Source organism: Felis catus, chromosome B3 (assembly GCF_018350175.1).
Source record: "Felis catus isolate Fca126 chromosome B3, F.catus_Fca126_mat1.0, whole genome shotgun sequence".
Classification (NCBI taxonomy): domain Eukaryota; kingdom Metazoa; phylum Chordata; class Mammalia; order Carnivora; family Felidae; genus Felis; species Felis catus.
In genome coordinates, this window is record NC_058373.1 from 5134668 (window position 1) to 5162648 (window position 27981).

General features: G+C 48.3%; 1 protein-coding gene across 14 annotated transcripts in view; it reads left to right on the forward strand.

The window, feature by feature from the left end:
• The window catches only part of CRTC3 (CREB regulated transcription coactivator 3), a 156198-nt gene that overhangs the window by 8649 nt on the left and 119568 nt on the right, over positions 1–27981 (forward strand). For all 14 annotated transcript variants that reach the window (XM_023254890.2, XR_006598817.1, XR_006598819.1 and 11 more), the window contains exon 2: positions 2804–2902. In XM_023254890.2, the coding sequence (XP_023110658.2) occupies positions 2804–2902 (99 nt within the window). The remainder of the gene's footprint in view (positions 1–2803; positions 2903–27981) is intronic.

The window sequence follows — 27981 nt, forward strand, 5'->3', positions numbered from 1 at the left end:
GAACTCTCTGGAGGCAAGAACTTTGGCATGTGTTCATCTTAGTAGGACAGTGCCTGGCATGGTGACCCACACAGTGAAAAGTTTTTGTGTAAGCGAATAAGTGGATGGATTGATGGAGGAAGGAATCAAAGGCTTTAGATCAAGGGGTCCAAGAGTTTTGTCTAGAGAATATCAAGGAGAGAGAGTCACGTGCTTCTGGTAAGAGTTTCGAGAACGTTAAGATCAAAAGCAGAGACTTTATTCTTGTAACTCAGCTGATGGATGGAAAAGGCTCACTATGTCCTTCCTCCTCCTCATATTTGGCTCTCAGATCTGGGTTTTGATGAAAAGATTACAACTGCTTCCCAGTGCAGTATGTTTGAGAAAGCAGATACTGTGGGTTTAAGGAAGTTAAGGCCACCGAGGGGTTTTGTATGCCTTTAAAACTTCCAACCAGATACAGGCTTTTATCTTTTGGGGATGCATATTGAAATATGGAACGATACGACGTCTGGATTTCTTTCCGTGAGGGGCGGCACGGGTCATGGAGCTGGCAAAGATAAATCAAGACTGGACATAAGATAATCGTGGAAGCTGGATAGATGGGGTTTCATTGTACCCATCTCTATTTTGTATATATTTAAATTTTTTATAATAAATATGAAAACCAAACAAAATCAGAGAGCTGAATAGGGCCAGTGATGCTTTTTTTTAAAAGTCTTATTTATTTTCAGACAGAGAGAGAAGAGAGTGAGCGAGCAGGGGAGGGGCGGAGACAGAGGGAGACAGAGAATCCCAAGTAGGCTCCACACTGTCAGCTCAGAGCCTGACGCGGGGCTCGAACTCATGAAATTGCGAGATCGTGACCTGAGCCAAAATCAAGAACCAGACTCTTACCTGACTGAGCCATCCCGGCGACCCCCCAGTGGTGCTTTTGATCCATCAAACTTCACTTTCCTCTGAGCTTGTAAATAGTATGATCGTCGAGAGAAATGAACAATGGAAGGGACCACAGCACCTAGAAACATGCGGGTTTTGAGATAGCCATAGCTTGGCCTCTTCTAGCTGTGTGCCCTCAGGCAAATGGTGAACTTTCCTGAGTCTGGGTCTCCAGGTCTGTAAGAGCAGGATAATACGAGCTTGGTGGTTGTGGGGAGGGTTAGGGATAAAAGGAGCAGAGCACCTGAGGACAGCATCTGGCTCATCGCAGGGGCTCTTATCTGGCAGTTTTCATTGTTATCAAAGGGCCTAATAATGAAAGCGTAAAAAACCTGCTTGGGGGTTCCCACCTACTGTTTCTTCCCTCTGTGAATTCTACGCGCCGAGGGCTCTACAACCACAAAGGTCGTTTATTATTTTAGAAACAGAACCTTAAAGACCAAATGGTCTTTAAACCTTGGGGTTTCCAAGAACTGTAACCAGTTCACTGCCTTTGGATATGAAGCAAGGAAGCGCTCGCAGAAGGAAGTGAAAACGGGGTGCCATTTGATAGCTGTCGAATTTGCCTTCACCTTTGCCGCAGTTAATGACCATCTTCAGTGTTAGTGAGTTTTCTTTGTGACAACCTGTTTCCTCACGTCTACATGGGTACACCCCTTGGGAAATCATTGTGGCATTATGTATCGAGAGCCAGCTAAAGGCCCATACCCAGAGACTTAGTACTCACTCTTTGGCATGTGTTCTAAAGCAATGATGCAGAAGAAGAAATTCTATATGGCCGTTCAAAAAGATTAATATCACAGAAAAGGGGCGCCTGGGTGGCTCAGTCGGTCGAGCGTCCGACTTTGGCTCAGGTCACGGTCTCGCGGTTCGTGAGTTCGAGCCCCGCGTCGGGCTCTGTGCTAACAGACACCTCGGAGCCTGGAGCCTGCTTCGGATTCTGTGTCTCCCTCTCTCTCTGCCCCTCCCCTGCTCATGCTCTGTCTCTCAAAAATAAATAAATGTTAAAAAAAATTTTTTTTTAAATATCACAGAAAAAAGTTAAGATGTAGGCATGAAAGATTGTGGCTATGATTACCGCTGTGCAGCTATTATACATGTAGATGGAGACAAGAGCACGTAGAAGGGAAAACAGCTAATGTGTTAGAGTCACCGAGTGTGGCTTAGATTTCCTTTAAGAAATTCTTTTATTGCCTTTGAAGATTGTGCCTGCACACCTACACACGTACTCAAAGGCCTTGCAGAGACCTCACTATCACGGGGCATGGGACATTTGGAACGTGGGTAAATTCTTCCCCCAAAATAGGCTAATCAAAAACCGGAAAGTGGGGTACCTGGGTGGTTCTGTCGGTTAAGCGTCCAACTTCAGCTCAGGTCATGATCTCACAGTTTGTGGGTTCGAGCTCCGCATTGAGCTCTTCTGCTGTCGGCACAGATCCCACCCCCCCCCTCTGTGTGCCCCTCTCTGGCTTGCTCTCTCTCAAAAATAAATATTATGGGGCGCCTGGGTGGCGCAGTCGGTTAAGCGTCCGACTTCAGCCAGGTCACGATCTCGCGGTCCGCGAGTTCGAGCTCCGCATCGGGCTCTGGGCTGATGGCTCAGAGCCTGGAGCCTGTTTCCGATTCTGTGTCTCCCTCTCTCTCTGCCCCTCCCCCGTTCATGCTCTGTCTCTCTCTGTCCCAAAAATAAATAAACGTTGAAAAAAAAAAAAAAAGAATCCGAAAGCACTGGAAACCTGAAGGTTTCAGGTAGGAAAAGGTAGAAGAGGAATCGAAACCAAGACTTTCACTCTTGAACCATTTTACTACAAAACAGCACACATCGATGCTCCTCTCCGATCTTTGCTGTCCTGTCTCACCCGTCTCGAAATCTCTTTGTTTCCAGGTCCAATTTCAGAAGCTTCAGCAGCTCCGCCTTACGCAGTACCACGGAGGATCCTTACCAAACGTGAGCCAGCTGCGGAGCAGCGTGCCAGAGTTCCAGGTACCTCCAGATACTTCCTTTCTTCAGGCTGAAGCGAGTGTAAAAAAAAAAAAAAAAAAAAAAAAGATAGAGGTTGTCCTTACAAAGATGAGATCTTGAAGGATGCAGCTCAGTGTTCTTCTGGGAAGTCGACCATTCTTTTTCCTAGTTCCTGCAGCATGTTATCTCACGGGCCAGCGGTCTAAGGCTGCCCTGTCCGGTAGAGACATTCTGTGAGCCACATGCGTAATTCAAACCTTTCTAGGAGCCACGTTAAAGAACAAGAAACAGGTGTCATTAATTTCAATATTGTTTAAATGACTTAGTTATTTAACCAGTATATCAGAAATGTCACGTCAACATAGAAGCAGCACAACAAACACAAAGGAGATATCTCACGTTCTTTTTGAAATCGGTCTTTGAAACCTGGTGGGTGCTGTATGCTTACAGCCCATCTCCGTCCAGACTCGCCATAGTTCACTGCTTTCATGTGGTGGTTTTCGGCCGTCTTGGACGGTACGGACCTAAGGCACAGATACGTGGTGTCTTTTGCACTTAGATTAGTGCAAGGTCATAGGGTGCTTCAATCACTCATATCCAGTGGAGAGTCTTGTACAGAACAACGTGGAATTGATACTTCAGACAGTGGTGTGGGATGCTGTTGTTAAGATCCAAGTGAGAATTACTTAGGTACCCTAGTCTCTGAGAAACCAGAAGCCTGTCGTTCCAATTAGACAATTTAAGATTTGGTGTTCAAGTTGGGATATAAACTTTAAGACAGAGCATACGTTGATTTATTTGAGCGACTCCCATTTTCAAAGTGCCGTCGTCTTTCTTTGTTGTAAAAGCCGGGCTCGCTTGTTTGATGATGTCCCATAAGGCAAAAGTATTCTTTAAAATGGAGACTTCCATTTGATCAAATGGGAGTGCTAATAGGAGTTCTTAAATATAATGGTTATTAGAAAAAGTATAATATGACCATATTTGTGCCTTATTACACTGGAGTCTTGTCTTTACCATATTGATATGGAATCTCACTGTAGTGTTGCCTGTATTTGGGAATCTGCCTCTATAGATCACATGCTCTTCTACATGGGCCTACTGGATCATTCGGTATCCAGATAAAGTAGATCTCTGCTTTATGCTGGATTTCTGGCTTCTGAAATTGTCTTTGTCGAGGTTTGCTGTGTTTGAGATCCTGATTTTGTGGTACTTTGTAGTCAACTTCAGAGGAACATAGAACTTCCCATCCTGCCCCTGCCCTGTTGCAAAGGGGAATGAATGGGACGAACTAACAGCCCTTGACCCTCTCAGGATTCTTTCTTTGGATACTTTCATTGCTTTGAAACAATCACAAATTTACAGAAAAATTGGAAGTTCAGTACAAATAACAAAAAAATTTTTTTCATGTTTTTATTTTATTTTTGATATATATAGAGAGAGCGAGTGTGTGCGCAAGCGGGGGAGGGGCAGAGAGGGAGAGGGAGACACAGAATCTAAAGCAGGTTCCAGGCCCCGAGCTGTCCACACAGAGCCCGATGCGGGGCTCAAACTCATGAACCGTGAGATCATGACCTGAGCCGAAGTCCGAGATCCAACCCACTGAGCCACCCAGGCGCCCGCACTTTTTTATTTTCTTTTTTTACCCCTTGAGAGACTAAGTTGTGAATCTGATGCTCTATCAGCCCAGAGTATTTCACTGTGTATTTTCCTGTAAGCAAGGACGTCGTCACTCATAACCCAAACAGAGCCATCAAAATCAGAAAATTAACAGTGGAATGTTATTACCGCCTGATCCATAGACCCCGTTCACATGTGGTTTCACTGCATGGCCTATTACGGCCCTTCCTAGCAGAAGGATCCAGTTCAGAATCACATGTGTTTAGTTATTGTCCTCAGTCTCCTTCGGTCTAGAACAGTTTTTCAGTCAGTCTTTTATCTTTGACATTAAAAATATGTATTTTTTTTTTTTTTTTACTTTTGTGATCTGGCCACTTTTGAAGATCATTAGCCAGGAATTTTGTAGAATGTCCCTCATTTGGGGCTTGTCTGATGTTTCTTTGTGATCCAGGTCAGATTATGCGTCTTTGGCAGGAGTGGCACAGAATGATGCTGTTACTGTGTCCCCTTGAGTGGGTGATTTTCTTTCGTCCTACCACTGATGGTGTTCACTTCTATCAGTTAAGGTGGAGTTTGTCCCATGCCTCTCTGCATTAAGGTTACTTGTTCCCTTTGTAATGAACAGACGCTTTGTGGGGAGATACCATGTCCTCCTTATCAGGCTTCCTTACATCTTTTTATTTATTTCTGAGTATGCAGTTTTGTGGCTTCTTCTTTAATTCAGTGGGTTAGTCTGTAACTATTAGTTACTTTGATGCCCGTATCATCCCCAGTTAGCCCAGTAGGAGCCTTCTTCCCAGGATTCTTGACAATTTGAGAAGAAAAAGGAATCCTAGGAATACAGATTTCAAAAGAAAACAGGTTTGTTTTAAGTAGGCTCCACACCCAGTGTGGGGCTTGAACTCATGGCCGGGAGATCAAGAGTCACGTGCCAACCAGGCGCCCCCAGATTTTTTTTAAGTAAGCTTTTTTGAGGTGTAATTTGCCTACAATACGATTGGCCTGTCTCAGGCATACAGGTCTGTGTTGTATAATCACCACCGTAGTCAAGATACAGAAGAGTTCCATCATCCCCCAGAAGTTCCTTCATGTCCCTTTGTAATCTGGCCCCAGCCCCTGGAAACCACTGCTCTGTCGTTTAGCCTGTCCCAGCGTGTCCTCTAAAGGGAATCAAAAGTGTGTAATTTTACAAGCTCTTCTTTCACTGAGCAGATCGCATTTGGGAAGCATCCACATTGTTGCATGAATGAGTTTTCTAGAGCTGCCATGAGCTGGGGGGCTTACGACAGCAGAAGTCTAGTCTCTGAGGCTGGAAGTCTGAGATCAGGGTGTCGGTTGGGCCCTGCTCTCGGAAGGCTCCAGGGGAGAATCCTGCCTTGCCTCTTCCTAGCTTCTGTTGGTTCCTTGGTGTCCCTCGGCTTGCAGCTGCTCACTCCAGCCTCTGCCTCCTTCCCTCTGACCTTCCTGTTTGTAGGTGTCTCTGTGTCCAAAGCTCCCTCCCCCTTCTCCTTTAAAGACACCAGTCCCTGGATCAAGGGCCCACTCTAATCCAGTATGATCCCATCGTAGTCTGATTTTATCTGCAAAGATTCTGTTTCCAAATAAGATCACATTCACAGGTACTGGGGATCCGGGCTTGAGCATATCTTTTCAGGGGAACATAATTAACTCCCTGCATTGCGTTTATCTGGAGTTTATTCCTTTTTATTGCTTTCTATTCCATTATATGGGGGCGCTAGGGTTCCGTTTTCCTCTCATCAGTTAACGGGCGTTTGGATTATTTCCACACTTTGGCACTTGTGAATAAAGGTATTCACGTATAGTTTTTGTGTAAATACCTAGGAGTGGAACTGCTGGGTGACATGGCACGTGCAGCTTCAACCTTATAAGAAGCTGCCAAACCGTCTTACAACGTGCCTGTGCTGTTTCACATTCCCACCAGGAGGTACAAGAGAGAGCCCCAGTGGTTCTGCCCTGCTTTCCAGCACTTCGTACTCCAATATTTCAGGGGTTTGTTTTTTGATTGTGGGAAAAACACAACATAAAATTTACCATCTTAACCATTTTTAAGTGTCCAGTTCGAGTACAGTGTCATATATACAGTGTCAAGTATATTCACATGGTTGTGCAGCCAATCTCCAGAACGTTTTCATGTTACACAACTGAAGCTCTGTCCCCATTAAACCACCACTCCCCACTCCCTCCTCCCCGGGGCCCCCGTAACCACCACTCTCCTTTCAGCCTCTGAATTTGAGTGCTCCGGGCGCTTCGTGTCAGTGGAATCCGACAGTACTTGTCTTCTCCCGACTGGCTTATTTCACTTAGCAGGTGTCCTCAAGGCTCATCCGTATGGTAGCGCGTGACAAGACTTCTGTTTTATTCAAGGCACGGTAGCATTCCGTCGTATGTATAGACACGTTTTGTTTATCCGCTCACCCGTCACGGACATTCGGGTTGCTTCTACCTCTTGGCTACTGTGAATAACGCCACTGCGAACATTGGTGTGAAAACGTCTCTTAGAGACCCTGATTTCAGTTCTTCCGGGTGTGTCCTCAGAAGTGACCTTGCTGGATCAGATGGTAATTGGCTTTTAAATATCTTGAGTAACAGCCATACCATTTTCCACCGTGTCCGCACCATTTTGCATTCTGCCCAGCAGTACACGAGGGTCCAGTTTGTCCACATCCTCGCCAGCACTTGTCCTTTTCTGTTTTTGTTTGTTTGTTTCATAGCTGTCGTCCTGATGGGTGTGAAGTGATGGAAGTTCAGTTTAAAAGATTTTTGTCGTTCTAGTGCATGTGTTGTGCTATCTTATTATTATTATTTCTTAATGTTTATTTTTGAGAGAGAGACAGAGTGCAAGCTGGGGAGGGGCAGACAGAGGAGGGGACAGAGGATCTGAAGAAGGCTCCCTGGGCTGACAGCACAGAGCCCGCCACTGGGCTTGAACTCGCCAACCATGAGATCACGACCTGAGCTGAAGCCAGATGCTCAACCAGCTGAGCCGCGCAGGCGCCCCAAACTTTTGCCTAATTTTTAACTTGAGTTGCTCATTTCCCTATTACTGAGTTGTGAGAGTTCTTCATGTTTGGGTGCCGTTTCCTTGGGAGATACGCATTTGCGGCTATTTTCTCCGTCTGTGGCTTGTCTTCTTTTCCCAACAAAGTCTTGAAAAGCAGAAGTTTGTTGTTTTTTTTTTTTTTTTTTTTTAATGTTTATTTGTTTTTGAGAGAGAGGCAGAGCCCGAGCAGGGGAGGGGCAGAGAGAGGGAGACACAGAATCCAAAGCGGGCTCCAGGCTCCGAGCCGTCAGCACAGAGCCCGACGCGGGGCTCGAACCCGCGAACTGTGAGATCATGACCTGAGCCGAAGTTGGACGCTTAACCGACTGAGCCCCCCAGGCGCCCCAGAAGTTTTTAATTTTGATGAAGTCCAGTTTATCAGTTCTGTCGTTTTATGACTTATGCCTTTCGTGTCTTATCTAAGAATTATTTGCTTAACTCAAGGTCACAAAGATGTTTTCCCTGTGTGTGCTTCTGGAAGTGTTATGGTTTTAGGTTGTACACCTAGATATTTCAAGTTAATTTTTTTTTTTTTTAACATAGTACAAAGTACGGTTGAAGACCACTCTCTTTGCCCGTGGATGTTGAATTGCGCCGGCATCATTTGTGAGAAGACTTTTCTTTCCCTATCGAATTGCCTTGGCATCTTTGTTGAAAATCGATGGACCATATATGTGTGGGTCTCTGTTTCTAGACTCTATCTTCTGTTCCATTCATCTTCATATTCCTCATTTTGCTAATGCCATACTTTTTAAAAAATTAATATTGTAAAGATTTTAGTTTTGAGTAATCTCTATGCCCAGTATGGGGCTTGAACCCACAGCCCCGCGATCAAGAGTTGCATGCTCTACTGACTGAGCCAGCCAGGCCCCTAATACCACATGTTCTTAAAAAATTGAGGTATAATTGACATGTAGCGTTATACTAGTTTTAGGAGTAGAATGTAGTGATTTGATATTTCTATGTGTTGTAAAATGATCACTACAGTAAGACTAGTTCATTTCTGTCACCAAACAGAAAAAACATTTTTTTTATAATGAGAAATTAAGATTTACTCTCTTTAGCAACCTTCAAATAGGCAATACAGTTTTATTAACTGTAGTCACCGTGCTGTACATTAGGTCTTCATGACTTTATTTTACAACTAGAAATTTATACCCCTTGAGCTCCTTTACCCATCTTATCCCCTCCTTCCCCTTTTTAAGATTTTGTATATAAGTGGGATCCTCATACCACACTCTTTTTGTTTTTTTTTAATGTTTTTATTTTTGAGAGAGAGAGAGACAGAGCATGAGTGGGGGAGGGCCAGAGAGAGGGGGAGACACAGAATCCGAGGAGGCTCCAGGCTCCGAGCCGTCAGCACAGAGCCCGACGCGGGGCTTGAACTCCCAAACCGTGAGATCATGACCTGAGCCAAAGTCGGATGCTTAACCAACTGAGCCACCCAGGCACCCCCATACCACACATTGTCTGGATTGAAAGCCTTACCTTTGAAGGCAGGCTTGGAATCAGGTAGTGAGACTCCTACAAGGGTGTTTTTTTTTTCCCCCAGTGTTGTGTGGTTTATTGTAGTTCTTTTATCCACACAACTTCAGAGTCAATGTGTCGATTTCTACAAAGAAAGCCTGCTGCGATTTTAGACGGGATTGCATGCGATCTGTATATCAGGTTGGGGGGAAGGGGGAAGTGAGTCTCAATAATAATGAGTCTCCCAATCCATAAACGCGGTACAGAAGCACAGATTTTGATTCAAGTTAAGTTGCTTATAATTATTTATTTAGACACAGTCCTCTCCCTTTTATGTTTATAGATCACTTTGGAGTTTCCCAAATGTTTTCACATCCATTTTTTTACTTGACCTTCACTGCATTAGTTTGGTAACCACAGTACTATTTTAATATTGGTGACAGACCAATTTTCTGTCCTAATGGAAGATCTAAAAGCACATTCTTTTCCTTTAACCCATTGGGCCCTTTTGCAGGGGACAGAAACTTATCAGATGAGTAAAGCAAACCTAGCTTCTCAGGCTGCCCTCTGATGATCCTCAGCGAGGGGTGGGCCATCAGTCGGGGGGTGGGGGGCTGGCTAGAGTTACAGCTCCGGGCAGGGCCTGGCGTCTGTGCACTGAGGGCAGAGAGAAGGAGGTGGCATCTCTGAAGGCTCGGGATGTGTCTCCGGGTTAGGTTAGAGCCAGCCATACTTCAGCCTTGAGCCAGCCTAGCCTGCCTCACAGCTAAGGCACCTGCTGGTGTGTGGCCCGATTGTCAGGCAGCTGCAGAGAGAGGGCTGGCTCTCCGGGCGTAGTTATAGCCTCTCCCAGCCTCCATGCAACCTGCCTCGTCCTTTCAAATTGTATCACTAAAAACTCATGGCGCTTTTTACGTTCCCGATCACTACATTTTAGCAAAATTGCGTCATCTTGTTGATAACTGAGGGTCTGTAAGTTATAGCTAATTTAGGGAACAATCTGGTAGCCAAAGGGAGAAAGCCGTGCCGCGTGGCAGGAGAGATGTGGAAGGCCAGGTCCGCGCTGGTGATTTTCTTGAGGCCTGCTGCCCATGTGAGAGCGTATAATGAGGCCCAGAATGGGCACAGTAAGTGTGGGAGAAGACCAGAACTTAAACACTCTTTGGCTCCTAGTTCCATTTTTATGGCTTTCTTTTCTAATTTTTATAAGATTCTTTAAAAAAAAAAATGACTGGCAAAAGATACTATTATCAAATTCCAACAAATGGAAAACATTAGTAGTAATCTTAGTCCAAAAATACTGTTGATCATAGCCAGCATTTATTGAGGATATGCTGTGGACCATACACTTGATTAAACTCTGCCTAGATGATTTAATCTTCACAAAACCCTTTTGTTGTCTGGGGGCTCATCTCATTTTTCTAGGAGTTTTTGCTTTTCTGTTTTTTAATGTTTATGTACTTTTTGAGAGAGAGCAAGAGGGACAGAGCGTGAGCGGGTGAGGGGCAGAGAGAGAGGGAGACACAGAATCCGAGGCAGGCTCCAGGCTCTGAGCTGTCAGCACAGAGCCCATTGCAGGGCTCGAACCCCCGAACCGTGAGATCATGACCTGAGCTGAAGTCGGACGCTCAACCGACTGAGCCACCTAGGTGCCCCAGGTTCACTTTCTTAAAACACTTCCATCAGGGAAGATTTCAATCATATTAAACAGTCATATTTGCACGTATCTTGATCCCATGTGAGGAGCTGTTGGCCTGAGATGATTTGTACTTATTTATAAGCTTGTATTAAATATAAAAAAGAAATGGTTGCCTCAACTTCCTATGGCTGGTTTTCTGAATCTGTAAAATGTATCCAAAGGAAATTGTGGACAGTGTTTCAGTAACTTGGTATTAGTTTGGACAGGCAGACAGGGAGTTATTTGAAACCTTCGCTTCGCTCCCTTTAGCAGTCTTGTAGCAGCTTTTGAATCCTCCTGTGTCCTCATGTAGAAAATCCAGTCCTGTCCACGTATTTGAATTCCAGACCTCGAGAGCCGCTTCTTGGAATTTCAGAGTAATATCATAAGTAGGGTATAGGCGTCAGCATGTAGCATCTGAAACACCTTCACTTCCTACAGCCAGACTCAGCTCTCAGCTCTGCTGGCTCTTGTCCTCCACACTGAAGGCTGTGAGGGCCTGAGAGGACCCGGGGGGGCAGAAGCGGGTTTGCATGGAGCACTGAGCTCTGCCTGCCCACCCCATGGCACGAGGGACTCTCCCAGCCTCCGGAGCTAAACTCCAAGCAGGTCAGAAGCTAGGTGGTGAAACAAGACGGATTGATGCTCTCTGAGTCTCCTCACAGATAGCGGAGGGCGGGACGGGTAGGGAAGAGCTGAGGTTCCTCGATGCCACCTTGAAAGCTCTGGAGGGGCTGCAGACCACCGTCCCCGAGTCCCCCTAGGCACATCATACAATTCCCTGAACCCTGCGATGGTAATGACAGTCACTTGATAAGAGTTGGTACAAGGATTCGATGAATGCAGAATGAAAGCAGAAGGGCTTTGGAAACTGGTGTCCAAAGCTCCCATCGGTCATTGACCCAAGTAGTGCTTAGGGACACTTTTGAAGGAGGAAATTTGTACTTACCGCTTTCTACTCTTTTTGTTCAGACCTCTTCTTACTTCCTCTCCCCACACCCCCAGGGCCCACGCTCTCCAGGTATGGTGGTCACTCGCCAGAGGTGGCTCTTTACCTTTCAATTAATGAAGATGAAATAACATTCAGAGTCCAGTTTCTCGGTCACACAGCCCTATGGCTGGTGGCTGCCGGGGCGGTGGGAGTGTCCTCACGCTGAGCTCTGGGCCCCAGTCTCAGCCCAGCCCAGCCCAGCCCAGGCTTCCCCTTCCCCTCCCCCTCCCAGCCCAGCTTCAGAACCATCCTCCCGCCCTCCTTCCCTTCACCAGCCAGTCAGATTTCTGTGTCCTGGCTAAAGTGCTTACTTGGATTATAAGAAAAGCATTCTGATTAAATTGCATACCAAAACAAACTCAGCCTCCTCTGAGTCTCAGAGGCACATGCGTTTCAAAAGAGGATGCTTGCGGGGGCGCCTGGTGGTCCAGTCCCGTAAGTGTCCCACTCTTGATTTCGGCTCAGGTTGTGATCTCATGGTTTGTGGGTTCGATCCCCGGGTCGGGTTCTGTGCTGACAGCATGGAGCCTGCTTGGGGTTCTCTCTCCTTCTCCCTCTCTCACTGCCCCTCCCCTGCTTGATCTCTCTCCCTCAAAGTAAACAAATAGACCCACCCGGGACGGCTTTGTGTTCTCCTGTCCCCTCTCCCCTCCAAGAGAGGCGTTCACTACTCTTCCTTTTCACTTCTCGTTAACTGACAGGCCGATAAATGGTAAATAAGTTCAGCACGTATTTCTTAAGTACCTGCTACGGGGGCGGAAATAGAACACGTTCTGTTTGAGGTGCAGGAAACCAGCTTTGTGTCCTGAGGGCTGGTGGCCTGCACGGGGCCACTGCCCCTCCCCCCAGGCAGGCTGCCTGGCCTCGGCCGTGAGTGGTCCACGTAGGGTGAGGTCTTGAGTCACAGATGAGGGGGTGTCCACAGAAGCCTCGAAGCTGCCCCTTGTACCGCCTGTCCTTCTTTAGACAGTCTGTCTGTGTCTGCCTTCAGCCCCCAGCGCCTCGTAGTTCCTGAGGGTCCCTCGTCGGTTCTTTTGCCCCCTGGAGCTTTGGCAGCGACATGAGGCGTGAATGGGCCGCCCGCCGGCCTCTGCCTCCACTGGGTGCTCCCCAGGAGAAGGCTCCGGTGGCAGGAGGGGCCTGCGTGCTGGGCTTTGACCCTGGGCACGTCCTCAACCTCTCTCAGCCTGCTTGTTCACATGGAAAATAGGGACAGTCATGTTTACCTGTAGATAACGGGGGGCACGGAGGAGACACCAAGGGATTTGGGAGCTGGAGTGAGCTAAGGGAGCTAGGATGTAGAGATAAGTGATTCCTTCCCAAGCCACTCACCAACCTCTGCTTATGTATGCTCGTTCGTCACAGCCCCGTGGCTTCTGTGGCACAGTCATCAGCTCCAAAGTTAAAAGTGAGAGGGAATTTTGTTCCCAAGGTCATAAACCTTAGCCAGTGCTGCTCTTGGGTACAGCATGCTCTCTACCAGCCATGGTAGCCCTTTTATCCCAATACCAGCAGATATGACAAGATAGGGCAGTGACCTTCTGCATGAGAGTTAGGAGACATTCACACGTTATTTTAGCGTGTTTTATTCCCAGGAAAGATTTTCACTGATGACCAATATCTGTTTTATGTTATGTCTTAGTTTCTTTTTTGGAGAATGGCAATTTTCTGACCTGGTCCCTAAATTCTGCTTAGGAGTCCGTACCTCAAACTACATGCATTTTGCAACCATGATTTTTTTGTTTGTTTGTTTTTTTTTAACTATCTCTGTGTTGGATTTGCTCACTGGTTTACCTTTGACTTCTGACTCCCAAAAGCATGTTCGCCTCTTCTGCTTGAGGAAATAGTGAGACACACAGAAAGGGGCTTGTTTAATAGCTTCGGAATGCGCATCTGCCCCAAAATAGGAACTGTGACCAAGAATATAGTAGCTGTATTTTTAATACAGATTTGGGCAATACTTTTCCCTTCCTTTTAATCTAACGCTACGTATTGAATAGTGGACTTAGGAAGTGAAAGAGGAAAGTAGACAACTCATGAATCTCTAGCTGTCGGGAACGGAGGTCTCTGAAACCATGCACGGGACTGGGAACCACACACCGAATTACAAACATCTGCATCCACAGGCACTCGAACAAGGAGTCTGGAGCAGTGCCACGTTCATTCCGCCTCTCACATGCTCCCGGTTATTCACGGCCGGGAGGGTCAAGCATAGCACGGGGGCTCCAAATAGCCCCTTTAGAATGCACTTGTATACCAGTAATTTAAAGTTTCCATGCCAGAAAAGTTGCAAGAGATGAGAACTTCTGAGAATCCATCTGTCGGATGAAACCAATGAAAAGCTCAGTGAGGACTAAACGTGCCAACGTGAGGTTTGTTTACAAATTCAAGCTTTAGGGCAGGGCTGCCTGGGTGGCTCGGTCAGCTGAGCATCTGACTCTTGATTTTTGCTCAGGTCATGATCTCATGGCTCACGGGTTCGAGCCCTGCATCGGGTTCTGTACTGACAGCTTGGAGCCTACTTGGGATATTCTCTCTCTCTCTCTCTCTCTCTCTCTCTCTCTCTCTCCTCTCTCTCTCTCTCTCTTTCTCTGCCCCTCTCCCGCTCATGTGCACCATGCTTTCTCTTTCTCAAAATAAATAAGTAAACATTAAAAAAAAAACTTAAAAAAAAAAAAAAGGCTTTAGGGCAATACAGAGGCTACACAGTACGATGGCCGGAAGGCCAGACTCTGACTTTCAAATCTGGCCTCTGCTGCTTCCCAGCTGTGTGGCCTCGGGTGGATCATTTAACATCCCCCCCCCCCCCCCCCCCGCCTCAGTTTCCTCAGCTGTGCAGGGGGGATGGTAGCAATGCTAACATCAGAGTTTTGCTGTGAGGAATAAATGAGTCAATGTATCTAACAGTCTTAGAGCAGAGCCCAGCGCACGGGGACCGTGTGGGGGAGTCTGACTCTCAGGATTGTCCCTGCCACCACCCCCCCCCCCCGCCCCCGCCCCGCTGTCCTCGCCTCTGGAGCTGCTCCTGTACCATGGGTGTGACTTCCAGTCCTGCCACCTGCCAGTCCTGTTCCAGCCTCCTCTCCGTTTCTGCGCAGGGGGAGTGGGGGTGGGTGTGATAGGACCTCCCTCAGCGGGTGATGCTGAGCCTGGAATGTGCCCCTGTCACTGTTGCTGTTGCTCAGGTGGCTCCCGGCCCGGGCAGCTCTCCGCACTGCGAGATGTGTCACAGGTTAACTTGTTCTTACTAACAGCTAAAACTTACAAGTTTAATTTGAGCCGGGAAAACGTATTTTTAGAAAGCCATTAGAGCTATGTCCGGGTTATCCCCACCATATCGTTATTGCTGTTCATTCCCGTTTTGGGAGGTGGAGAGTGCCCACAGAAGGCTGCACTGCGCCCCCAGGGTTGGGCACGGCCCGGGGACACCGGTTGGAACACGGGTCCCTCATCCAAACACTGAGTGTCCCGTGTGGGGGCAGAAAATGTGTTTGAGAACCGCTGGTCACGCGGTGCTGTGCCTTCTGCCACTCTCATGTTTCTGCTGTTCCATGCGGCAAAACTCTGTTCCCGTTGCTTGCCAGACTACAACCCCCACAGCCAAGCCTTCTTATCCTGTGCAGACATACCTCCGTGCAAGGAAAATACGTGTTTGACTGTTGAAATCACTTTTCCATTATAGTAAACAGCTGCTGTAACTTGCCCTGACTTCATTCATTAATTAATATTTATCGAGTGCCTGTTATGAATGAGGTATTATCGGGTTTATGAGGATAATTGAGAAAATGTCCATTTAAGAAGCTTATAACTAACTAAGCTTGATGGACAGATCACAGATGCAAGGACTACAGCTGAAAAACATTGAGTCTGGGCTTCCTTTTCTTCTTTAGCTTCCATTTTTAAACTTTTACATTCAGGAAAAGTAATACATTGTATCCATTTACAGCCTGTTAGTCTTTGTTGTTCATTATAAAAGTAATACATGCTCACTGCACACAATTTGGACAATATGTAAAAATTAAAAGGGAACAGAAAACATTTCATCAACAAAAATTACCACTTTAATGTGGTTTTTTATTTTTTATTATTATTCTTTTCCTTAATGTTTATTTATTTTTGAGAGAGACAGAGACAGAATGTGAGTGGGTTAGGGGCAGAGAGAGAGGGAGACACAGAATCCGAAGCAGGCTCCAGGTTCCGAGCTGTCAGCACAGAGCCTGACGCGGGGCTCGAACCCATGAACCATGAGATCATGACCTGAGCAGAAGTCGGACACTCAACCGACTGAGCCACCCAGCCTCTCCTTAATGTGGTTTTTTTAAGTTATTTTCAGGGGCGCCTAGATGGCTCAGTTGGTTAAGTGTCCGATTTCTGTTCAGGTCATGGTCTCGCCGTTCCTGAGTTTGAGCCCCATGTCCGAGCCTGAAGCCTGCTGCATATTCCGTGTCTCCCTCTCTCTCTGCCTCTCCCCGCTTGTGCTCTGTCTCTGTCTCTCAAAAATAAATAAACGTTAAAAAAAAAAAAAGTTACTTTCATGCAACTTGTACATAGGTAATATTCTCTATGTTTATATCCTGTTGGGTTTTTTTTTTTTTTTTCATTTCAGCCATTATGTAATCATTATTTCCCTATGTTATTAGAATACCTTATAATTTTAATAGCAAAATATTTCATCATATATGACTTACGACCACTCCCCCTATATGTTGGGCATTTGGGTTGATTCCAGTTTTTCTTTATTATAAGCAATATAATAATAAACCCCTTGGTGTATGAGTCATCTGTATTTGTGATCTAGATTTCCAAGGGGGATTATTCAGCCAGGGTAGAAATATTTGTAAGGTTATTAATATATGTGGCTTTGTTGCTTTTTGGCACAGAAATTTAACCTGACAGTTTTTTTTCATTTTGCCTTGAATATTCATTACCTTAGCTGTAAGAGATCCTAAGCCTTTGCACATGCCGCGTTCCACGTGTTGACTGTTCCGCAATGACTCCAAAGTTCATGACATAAAGTAGTTTGCATATTTACTGAAGCACAGAGTTAATCACATGGGCCTTGGGGCTGGTGTGGCCCAGTCGAGTCCCTTGGCTGTGAGTGACTGAGGCTGCCTGGCTCCTGTTTGATCAGGGCTTCATGGTTCTCTGCAAGTGCTCTTGTACATTGCTTTGTAAATTTATTTATTTTTTCATATGGAGAACTTTTGTGAAAACTGAGATGGCTGTTCATTTATGGCATACAAATGTGCATAGACTATCTGTATCAGAGATACGTGACCCAAGGCAAAACCCAGGAGTTTGCACAGATATTTCCATATTAACAAGTGTGAAGTTTTGCAAAGGCCACTCCTTTCTAGTTGGTTGGTATAGTAGGTACGAACCTCTCATTTCCGGGAAAGAAGTGTGATTTCATCTTCAGTGCAAGCTGAAGAAACTATGCTCTCTGTAATAACTCACGAAGTGATTCTATGTATCTTTATAAGAAAACGTGAAAGTAAATACACAGACGAAATCCTCAGACAAGGAGCCGCTTCGGAGATTGTCCCCTTCCTTGCTTTAACTTTAGAAGAAGTTCTTTGTATTTGGGTGGGAGTATCTTATCGTCCAGCTAGGAAAGAGAGCGTGTGGAAAACAATTTCATCAACGTCGAGGACTCTGAGAACAAGCGCAGCGAAAGAGACCTCGCTCAGGCCAATCACGCTAATCTCTGCTTAACCTTGCACTGGTAAGCGCCAGCCTCCCAGGCCGCAGGCCAAGAGCGGCCTCCCCCTCACCCCTCTGTCTGGGCTCTTGCTCCCTGAGGTCGCTTCCACCCCCCACCCCGCCCCTCCCGTCTGGCTCCCACAACACTTCTGGCGTTTGTTTAGCAGGCTGCTGAAAAACTGGCACCCCTAACCCTTCTCCTCCTGGGACCTACCTTTCGCCCCTCCCCATGCGGGTCCCAGGCACATGCCATGTGGGACCTCCTTTTGGAGGGACTTGGGTTTTTGCCCCCCTGGACCTTTCACAGAGTGATTGGCCTGGTGGCCTGCCCATGTTCAAGGTCTCGAATCGGTGTGTCCTACCCCAGCGTCACCTGATGGTGTGGCTCTGGGTGCAGATGGAGTCGGGTCTGTCTGCGTCCTGGCTTCGGTCCCAGGCTCCCGGGCCACCTGCCCCCTGACTAGCCAGCCTGTCCGCCGTCTCTGGGACCCAGCCCCATCTGAGGCAGAGGGACTGAGGCCGCCTCCCACTCAGTAATTTGGCTTCTAGTCACCATGTTGGCCTCGTGCCTCAGCTCGGATCACTGGACTCTTGTCTGGTTCCTGGGTGCCAGAATCCCATGGTAACCTGCTCATATCCCTGTGCCTTGTTTTTTATCAGCTTCCCTCCCGGGGACTGAAGTCCTGCCCTGAAACACAGTGAGCGAGGCACTTTCCTGATTCTGTCTCTCTGACTGGATTCCAGAGCGCCCCGGATCTCTCATTGCTCTGCAGGGCCTGTGGTCAGGAAGCCTCCGTTCTGGACACTTGCCCCAGCAAATGGCAACTCCGTTCTTCCAGTTCCTTAGGCCAAAGCCTCGGAGTCATCCTTAACTCCTCCTGGCGCGTCCCATCCCACATCTGAGCCTTTGGCAAGTTCTTGGTTCCACGTGGAAAATATATCCAGACTCTGACTACCTTTGGTCTAAGCCACGGTCATCTCTGCCCTGGGTGCCTGCAAAGAGCCTCCTGCCTGCCTTCCGGGCTTCCGTCCTCATCCCCTTCCACTTCTTCTCGACAGTGCCATCTGAGTGGCCTGTGTAAAATAGGGGCCGGGGTGCCTGGGGGGCTCAGTCAGTTAAGCCTCCAACTTCGGCTCAGGTCATGATCTCACCGTTCATGGGTTCGAGGCCCTCATCGGGCTCTACGCGGACAGCTCGGAGCCTGGAGTCCGCTTCAGATTCTGTGTCTCCCTCTGTCTCTGGCCCTCCCCTGCTCACGCTCGTGCTCTCTCTCTCTCTCTCTCTCTCTCTCTCTGTCTCTCAAAAATAAACATTAAAAAAATTCTTAAAATTGGAGCCAGACCCTATCACTTGTCTTTCTAGAACCCTCCGACGGCTTCTCCCCTCACTTGATGTAGAGCCAAAGAGCTGAGTGCAGCAGGGCCCGGAAGGGCCCGCTCACCTCTCTGCCTTTGCGCCCTGCACATCTGTGTAGCTCCTTCCTCCCACTCTCCTCTCGAGCCACACTCACCTTTTCCTCGGCTCCTTGAAGCCTCTCTGGGATCTCTCTGCCAGGAACACTCTCCCCCCCCCCCCCCCCCCCGCAGCGGCATGGCTCCCTCCCTGCCATCTCCGTCTCCGGTCTTTTGGCGCTTTGCTGTGGCACCTCCCATCCTCCCATCCACATCCGCCCATCCACGAGGCCTCCTCTCTAAAATCACAGCCCCCTCCCCCCCCCCCCCCGTCCCGCTCAGCCTTTTCTCCTTCTTACTCTCCAACATACTGTGTGTTTCTGACATTTTACCTTCCAGATATCCTGTCTCCTCACCAGTCTGCATCAGAGCGTAAGCTCCGTGCGGGTAGGGCACTTCGGTTCACTGTCTGATTTCCAGAGTCTGGAACGGTGCCCGGCCAGGGGACGAGCTCACTGACTGTGGAATGAATGCGTCAGAGAGTTGAAGATTTGCCAAGCGGCAGCACCAACCCCTCCCCTCCGCCTTGCATTTTATATGCGTTACCCCATCCCGTCTCACTGTACCCTTGGGCGACGGTCCTTTTGTGATCCCCATTTTGCCAATGAGGAAAGCTGAGTCTTAGGCTAACTGGCCTGACTTAAGAGGATCCGAGCTGTGACACAACTCTCCGGGTGGGGGCAGCACGTCGGAACAAACACAGACTTTGTTGTTAGAACTGTGTTCGAGTCCCAGCTCTGTCCATTACTGGTCGAGGTGAAAGCTCCTCAAGCTTGAGTTCAGTTATGACCTATGGACAGTGGTTCTATCTGTTAGGGAGAACGGTTGAGTGAGATCCTGGTATCTTCATAGGCACTTTCTCGATTGGTGGCCGAGGTTGATATTTTTTTCGTATATTTATTGGCCATTCGTTCTTCCTGGAGCTTTCTGCCCATCATGTTCGCCAACCTTTCTCTCTCTCTCTCTCTCTCTCTCTCTCTCTTCCTTGTCAGGTTGCAGTCGTTTGTACGTTAGAGATACATGTTGTCCTCTGTGTTACGAAGAGTTTCCCTCCCACTAGCGTTAGTCTTTTAATAATGTTTTTGGAATACTCCTTTTATTCATATAGTTACAAGTCCAGTGTTAGTGATTGGGCCAGTCAGTGAGAATACAGATTATTCATTCAACAAATATTTACAGAGTGCTAGAAACTTGGGGGCTGCTCTTTCAGCTGGGACAGCTGTAAATCCTTTCAGTTTTCAGTCTGCGTCACTGACGGTGGCTCTCAGCTTGGGTTTTAGCAGATTCTTGAAAGAGAATGTGTTTTCTTAGAGTCGAGGAGACCCAAACATTTCCCAGACTCGGGCCGCATAATCAGAAATTTCAAAAGAGTTCTGGAATTTATGGGCTGGGCTCCAACTGGTCAGGCATACGTTGTCTTCTCTGTGGGCTCTCCCCGCCCTCCGTGCCACCAGACGGCGTGAACCGGGCGGCTGATGAATACCTCAGACGTCCCCCCTGTGGGCCGGACCGCAAGGCAGCCTTAGAGCCTGGACGCACGATTCACACAGTCCGAACCCCAGCGGCTCTCGTGCAGTCGTGTGACATTAACGGCCGGACGTCCACGCCGCCCACGCACATCCTCGCGGGCCTGGCTGCCCGCCCTGCAGACCTACTGTGAGTCTGAATCGCGAAAACACCTCGACGGTCACCTGGGCCCCGGCTCCAGCTTCCGTTTGTGGGGATGTCGGCCCCTCCGCGAGACCTGTCCTGTCAGCTGCCTGCGGGCTCAGCACAGCGGGTCCCTCGCAGACCTTCAACACCACGCGAGCCCTTGCTCTGAAGAAGCGGCTTCGGGAAGGCTCCTCCACGAATCTCGACAGCCTGCCGCCCAGCGTGGCACAGCAACCGCGGTGCTCACGTTCACGCCGTGTCCCAGCACGGGCATCCAAGAGTCAGGCCGTGGGGACCTGGCTGCCGGGGGCGCCGCCGGCCTAGCCTCGGGACCGCAGACGAGCTCCCAGACCTGACCCTGCCTCAGCGCGCTCGTCTGCCACGAAGCCGCTCCGTGGTACCTCCTAGAAAGTTGGCGTGAGGATTAAGTGAGTTAACGCGTGCGTGTCCCTAGAACCACACCCAGCACGTGGTTATTGCTCAATAAACGGCGCACAGTTCCCGCTGCGCATCCTCCCGTCGGGCCAAGTTCTGGTGGCCGGGCCCACCGGCCTTCTCATTCCACTCCGGCACATTGTTGGTACCAAGTTCCTCTGTCTCCCTGCAGGCACCCTGCCTGGGGCCGGAGACCTAAGCTTTAGCTATTTTTGTCAAGCTTCTTAAATTCCAGACAGACGGGTTAGATCCTACCCATTCTCTGCCGCCTAGATGAAAACACATTTACTGAAAGTCTTCCCTGGGCCCGTCCTGGGGTCAGCCGGGCTGTGTGTCGATGAGGGAATCCCCGGAGAGAAGGCAGGCCTGAGGGGGTGGGGGTCTGAGGGGGGGGTGGTGCAGAGCTGGGGCCAGGACACGGCCCCCGTCCCTGGATTCCCTCGCGCTTTGGCTCCACGTGAAGTTCAGGTCGGATTGATTCCCTCTCCTCTCCAGCCTGCCCTTGGACCCCAGGTCGTGACAGAGGGGGGGAAACGCCATGTGTAGAGCAGCGCTGTCTCTAACTAAACTTACACGTTCTCCCATCTTTGGAGGGGCGCTTCGGTGGCTCAGTCGGTTGAGCGTCCGACTCTTGGTTTTGGCTCTGGTCATGATCCCAAGGGTCTTGAGATCAAGTCCCGCGTCGGGCTCTGTGCTGAGCGTGGAACCTGCTTGGGATTCTCTCTCTCTTTCTCTGTGCCCACCCCCGCACCCCCTCTTGTGCACATACACACATTCTCTCTCTGGGGAAAAAAAAAATTATAAAATAAAATAAAAAAATAAAAAATTAAGTTCTCACATTTTTTTGTTTTGGCTATGGAGCCCGCCAGAGTTTTGTCCCAGTTCCCTGCAGTTTCACAATCGGGAGCCAGCATCAGCCCCTCTGTTATGAAACAACCAGTTTTCATACTTAAAAATGAGGCCTTACTTGTTTATGGTTACTTTGGACGTTTTCCAGGAGTCACGATAACATCTGTGGAAGATTCTACACCGCCCATGATGCCAGACACCAAAGTGGTTTCCCTGTTCAAAGGCAACAGTCTGTGCTTCAGGGAACTCCCCGGGAATGGGACTCACAGCAGCGAGCTAGCTAAGGCCTGAGCCCTTTTCGGTCTTTTTACCCCCAGCCTCCTGGGGGTGTCACGACCGCAGAAAGCGCTGTCTCCGCCCGTTGTCTCCTGCGGCCTCTTCCCCGCGGCAACCGCTTGCTCTCACGCCTGTTTGTTGGGGTGCAGGGGAGACCCTCCCGCAGGCCGTGATGCGCCTGATTCGACGGGGTGGCGTGGGAAGGAGGAGAGGATCCACGGCCACCGAGTGCCCGACCAGGCGTTGTGTGCCCTGTCCCGCTTAATCCTCCCGTCGGCCCTCTGGCATGCGTATTACTGTCCCCGTTTTACCTCTACTTAGACAGTAATGTGCCCAAGGTCCCACAGAAGCTAAATGACAAGAGTCGGGATTCAAGCCCGGATTCATCTTTCCCAGGCTTTTGGGCTTTTCGCAGATTAAACACAGACAGACACACAAAATCACTCTGTGTTCAGTTAGGCAAAGTGGCCTATTCTTTCCTTTTCTCTCCCTGGACGGATGCCTTTTTCTAGTTGCCTGGGGCTGTCAGATGTGCAGGTCAGTGTGACCCTTGCTTGGCTCCCCTCTTTGTTCCCTCCCTCGGCCACCTGACATGTCTTTTTGCTACTTTAATCCTACTTCCAGGGCTTCCCTGACTATCGAGGAAACCTCTCCTCGGGTTAGCCTTGCTCCCTGCTGAACTAGGATTTTCACCCTGGAAATTGGTCAGGAAAGGCCAGTACTGGGGCATTAAAACCAGGGTGGGGGCGGTCGGCGGTTGACAAAGAGTAGGCAAGTGGGGCCCAAAAGATTGGAGTCCGTGGTGGGGGAGGGGGGCGGGGGGGTCAGTAGAGCAGACGTGGCCCCACAGGTTGTGACTCGCAGTCCGCTGAGCCTGCCAGGATGCCTGTGGCCTCCAGAGTGCAGGGACCTGAAGTTGAACGAGAGGTTGTGTGACGTCTTCTTGGTATCTCTCACCCACCATCTTGTCTCCGCGGAATTGCCCAAGAGAGGCTTTCAACTAGTCTGTGCCTGTTGGGTCTCTAAGTGGTTTTGGGGGGCGTTAATGTAGAATTAACGAAGTTAGAGCTATCATTTAAAAGGTTTGAGCCAGCTTGTAAGTTAAAACGTCCCTCAGAACAAAGCAGAGAGAATATTAAAGGGGAAACGTTTATGGGAAGCCCCTCCTGCCCGTAACGGACGGCTCTAATTTGGAACAGAGATGGACTGTTGTCCTGGCAGATGAATCAGAATTCTTAGAACCAGGATAGACCCTGTCGCTCTCTTGACGCAATACTCTGACTTTATAGGTCAGAAAGACTGACAGGCGAGAAAAATTAGGTAATTAGTGTAATGTTACTCGGTTCGTATAGTAAGTGCCTGGTGCTAGACTCAAAATCTGCTTACTTAGTGGTAAGTTTTTCAACCACTTGATACCATTTCACCGACACATTTGCCCCTTGTTTGTTTGTTTTTTTTAAATGTTTTTAATTTATTTTTGAGAGATAGAGAGCAAGTGGCGGAGGAGCAGAGAAAGAGGGAGGCACAGAATCCGAAGCAGGCTCCAGGCTCCAGGCTCCGAGCTGTCAGCACAGAGCCTGACGCGGGGCTTAAACTCGCAAACCGTGAGATCATGACCTGAGCCGAAGTCAGATGCCACCCAGGTGCCCCTGCCCTTTTTTTCTGAATGTAATGGAAAAGGAAACTTACTCCTTCTGTCCCTTTCACCCTCTCCCCCCCTCTTTCCCTCCGTCCCTCCCTCCTTCCCTTCCTCCCTCCCTCCCTTCCTTCCTCCCTCCCTCCTTCTCTCCTTCCTCCCTCCCTTTCTCCTTCCCTCCCTCCCTTTCTCCTTCCCTCCCTCCCTCTCTCCTTCCCTCCCTCCCTCTCTGTCTCCTTCCTTCCTTCCTTCCTTCCTTCCTTCCTTCCTTCCTTCCTTCCTTCCTTCCAAACAGAATTACCACTGTTAGTATTGGTGCTGCTCCCAGTCCCACTGTTGATGAAAATGTACTGAATTTGTACCATATGCACCAGGTACTATGACTAAGTGCTTTTACACACGTTATTTAATCTTCCTGGTACCACCCCCCTCCCCCAGAGGTAGGTTCTGTTACTTTCCCTGTGTATGGGGGACACAGTGGAGGCTAAGAAGGGTTAAGCAACTTCCTTAGATCACACAGCCGGACTAGAGCCAGATTTCAAGTCTGGGCTCTTTGATTCCGGAGTTCGCGCTTGTAACCACTAGCTATCCTTCCGGCAGTTTTTGTTGTGTCGTTCTTTCGTTGAATCAGTGAAACAGAACACTTTTGTCTGAATGCAGAAGTTAAAACCTGTTGAGGAAATTCAGCTAGAGTTATTTCTTGAAGAAAAAAGAAATCATTTCCTGATTTCTTCATTTGTTAGCCCCATGACCTCATTAGGGCTGGGCCTAGCGGCTCTCTCGCCTTCGCAGACCAGAGGCAGTGGGAATCCTTCTGTGGGAACTTCTGAAGCTATGTGCAGGGCCAGGCTCTTGACCATCCTCTTTGTTCTCTCTGCTCCACATCTGGCCTTTAAGCCTGTGGAGCTGACCATCCCAGCTACTGAGTAAAGACAGGCTCCAAAGGCCCCAAGACTCGTCTCCGCAGATACCGCGGGCGCTCTTTCCTTGATCCCGATCCGGTTTTACTACAAAGTCTGTCCCGCCCGTCGTCGAAACTTTGGCTTGGAAACGGCAGCTCTCAAGCTGTCTCTGACCCTTTGGACTTGTTCGTATTTGCCATGGGTAGAAAAACCAGGAGGTAGGAAATTCAGCCAGCAAAGAAGTCTTCAGGAGTATGTTTGTTGTCGCTATAAGCCGTGACACGTGGCTTAAAACATGAATGACATACCCGAGACAGGAGTGGTTAGCAGATGGACAGAGGGGCTAGACGGCTTGGGTTCGAAGCCTCCTCTGCACCTCCATGAGCTTTGCACCATTTCACAGGGTCGTTGTACCATTCCAATAAGATGGGACATCCGAAGTGCCTTGTACCCTACCTGCAACGTTGTAGGTGCTAATAAAAGTTAATTGCTATCGAAGGCATAATTTAGCCTTTTTGCTCCTTACGTCAGGGAGAAATTTTGAGTTAATACTCAGGGTTGGTGAAGGAATTTGCCCTTGTGTGCAGTCCTACAGCCATCGTCAGTTGGTAGATGCCTTGTTGAAAGCAGTTCAGGAAGGAAGAGTGAAGATGTCCAGCATGCAGAGTGTTAAGATAGCCTCACTCTTTGATGAACTCTGCTTATGGGACGCCATCCTGAGGGAGTGTTCCAAGGTAGGGAAAGAAAACTTTAGGCCTCATGATGTTGCAGGATTACTTTTCATTGTGAATCACTGATCCGAGTAACGTATCGTGCACCTGCTCAGTGCAGTTTAAAATTTTTAATGGAAAGGCTCTGCAGCTACCTAGGAGAAGGTTAGGCACAAAATGTGAAAGGAGGTAGAAGATTGTACACACCCGTGGTTACAGGAGACTACGGAGTTTTCTTTCTTCTCTCTTTTTTTAAAAAAATATTTCCCAATTTTTATTCCTAGTTGTATGTGTTAGTGTTCCTCTTCAATATTTGGAATTAACAGAACATTTCTTAAATGTTTTTAATGTATTTTGGGGAGAGGGAGAGACAGTGTGAGCGGGGGAGGGGCAGAGAGAGAGGGAGACACAGAAGCAGAAGCAGGCTCCAGGCCTGACAACACTGAGCCCCCTTTTTTTTAACCCCATGAAAAGAAAAAGTAGTCTCAGAATGGCACCTGTCAGAAAGACCCTGGAGACAAATCAGCTATGTCCCAGCAGCTGTATGAAAACTCTGTAGGCTGGGGGCATCTGAGGGGCTCAGTCGGTTAAGAGTCCCACTCTGGCTCAGGTCATGATCTCAGGATTCATGAGTTCGAGCCCCACGTCGGGCTCTGTGCTGACAGCTCAGAGCCTGGAGCCTGCTTCCAATTCTGTGTCTCTCTTTTCCCTTCCCGTGCTCCTCTCTCCCTCCCTCCCTCTCCCCCCCCCCTCAAAAATAAACATTAAAAAAAATTTTTTTTTAAATCTAATAATGAGCAAAACAGAAACTAATCCCATGCGTGGGTCTCATCCCCTCAAGCTCTAATCTTGGGCCGGGGGTAGTGAGCCATGAGGCAGGGCTCTGAGGATTCACTAGCATCTTCTGTGGGTTTCTCTTCAAACTCAACCTTCTCTGGGAAGACCCTCTATGGGGAGGCAGGGGAGGGGTGTGTGGGCATCACTGTGATCTCTTACTCTTGACCTCACTGCTGTTAAGGGGCGTCCTCAATGAAATGCTTCGCAGTTTCCTTCGGAACACATACGTGCACTACGTTAATGTTCTAACGCTTCTTTATAATGGGAGGTTAGGGAGTAGAACAGTAAGTTTTCGAAAGGAACCCAGTCGGCTATAAACCAGTCAGTAAGTGCAGAGTGAAAGTCCCCAGGGAGGAGAGGTGGGTGAGTCACAAGAGATGATCTGGGATGTCTGTGGTCTGTTGTACACAGTGCTTGATTACCAAAACAGTAATCTTTACTTTGGCTTATAAAAGCCTCATGTTTTCACAGGGTGCAGCGAAATGTTCTCTACCCAAAACAACTGTGTCCCGGGGGTCTTGTCAAAAGGTCTGGCTTGGGAATACAGCTACGAGAAAACACGCCCGGGGAACGTAACTACTAGAGGGATGCTGTGGTTGTGTTTGGACGGCAGGACTGTAATTCCCCCTTCGCTCTTCTGTGCTAACTTGTCTGTGATGTGGTTATATTTCCTTTGCAATAAAAGGCCAATTTGACAAATACTTACCGAATACCATCTATGTGTCAGACTTGATGCTGGAGATGGGACAGTGACCCAGACAGGCATGGTCACTGCGTGGCCAAGCTTCAGCCCAGTGGGAGAGGTAGATTGTGAGACTGTGTGATGAACCCAGGGTAGAGGAGTTCACAGAGTGGGCCGGACGCATCTGAGTGGTGCCCTAAACCCAGGCTGGGGGTCGGGGGGAGCACCAGGGAAGGCTTCCTGGAGGAAGAGAGGTCTGAGCTGGGACCTGAAGGCCCTGGAACTCATAGACGGGGTGGGTGGTGTTCCAAGCAAAAGCAGGAGCGTCTGGCAAAGCTGAGAGGCAAGAGAAAGTGTATCCTGTGTGGCAAACTGGCAGGTGGGGAGACTGGAACAGAGATTGTGAGAGCAGGAACCATATCATAAAGGACCTTTCTTTGCCTTTTTTTTTTTTTTTTTTTTTTTTTTTTTACTTTGAGAGAATGCATGCTAGAGCCGGGGAGGGGCAGAGAGAGGGAGAGAGAGAGAGAATCCCAAGCAGGCTCCCTGCTGTCAGCCCAGAGCCCGACTCGGAGCTTGATCTTGAAATCATGATCTGAGCTGAAACCAAGAGTCGGACGCTTAACCCACCAAGTCACCTATGTGCCCCAAGACCTTATTTTGTTCTTAAGGAATTTAGATTTTTTCCTAAGGGCAATGTAAAACTATTGGAAAATATTTATTTGCTTTCCTGCTTGCTCATTTTTTCTACCAAATTTTTTTTAAGATTTTTATTTTTGTCTCTGTGGGGGTAATCTGCGGGGCTCATTTATTCTACCAAATTAATTATTTTTAAAGATTTTTATTTTTATCTCTACGGGGGTAATCTCAATGGGGCTCAAACCCACAACCCCGAGATCAGGAGTCCCGTGCTCCACCAACCGAACCAGTCAGGCGCCCCCAAAATTTTTATATGAAAAATAATACATTTGTTGCAAAAACTCAAATAATAAGAAGCATATAAGATGAAAAGTACAAATTTCCCTTTCTCCCTTTTACATCCTCCCCGACTCCTAACCCCCAGAGGTACATACCTGAGTATTTCTTAGGCAGCCTTCCAGAGGTTTCCTGTGTCTATGCAAGCATATATCGCATACACATACTTTCTC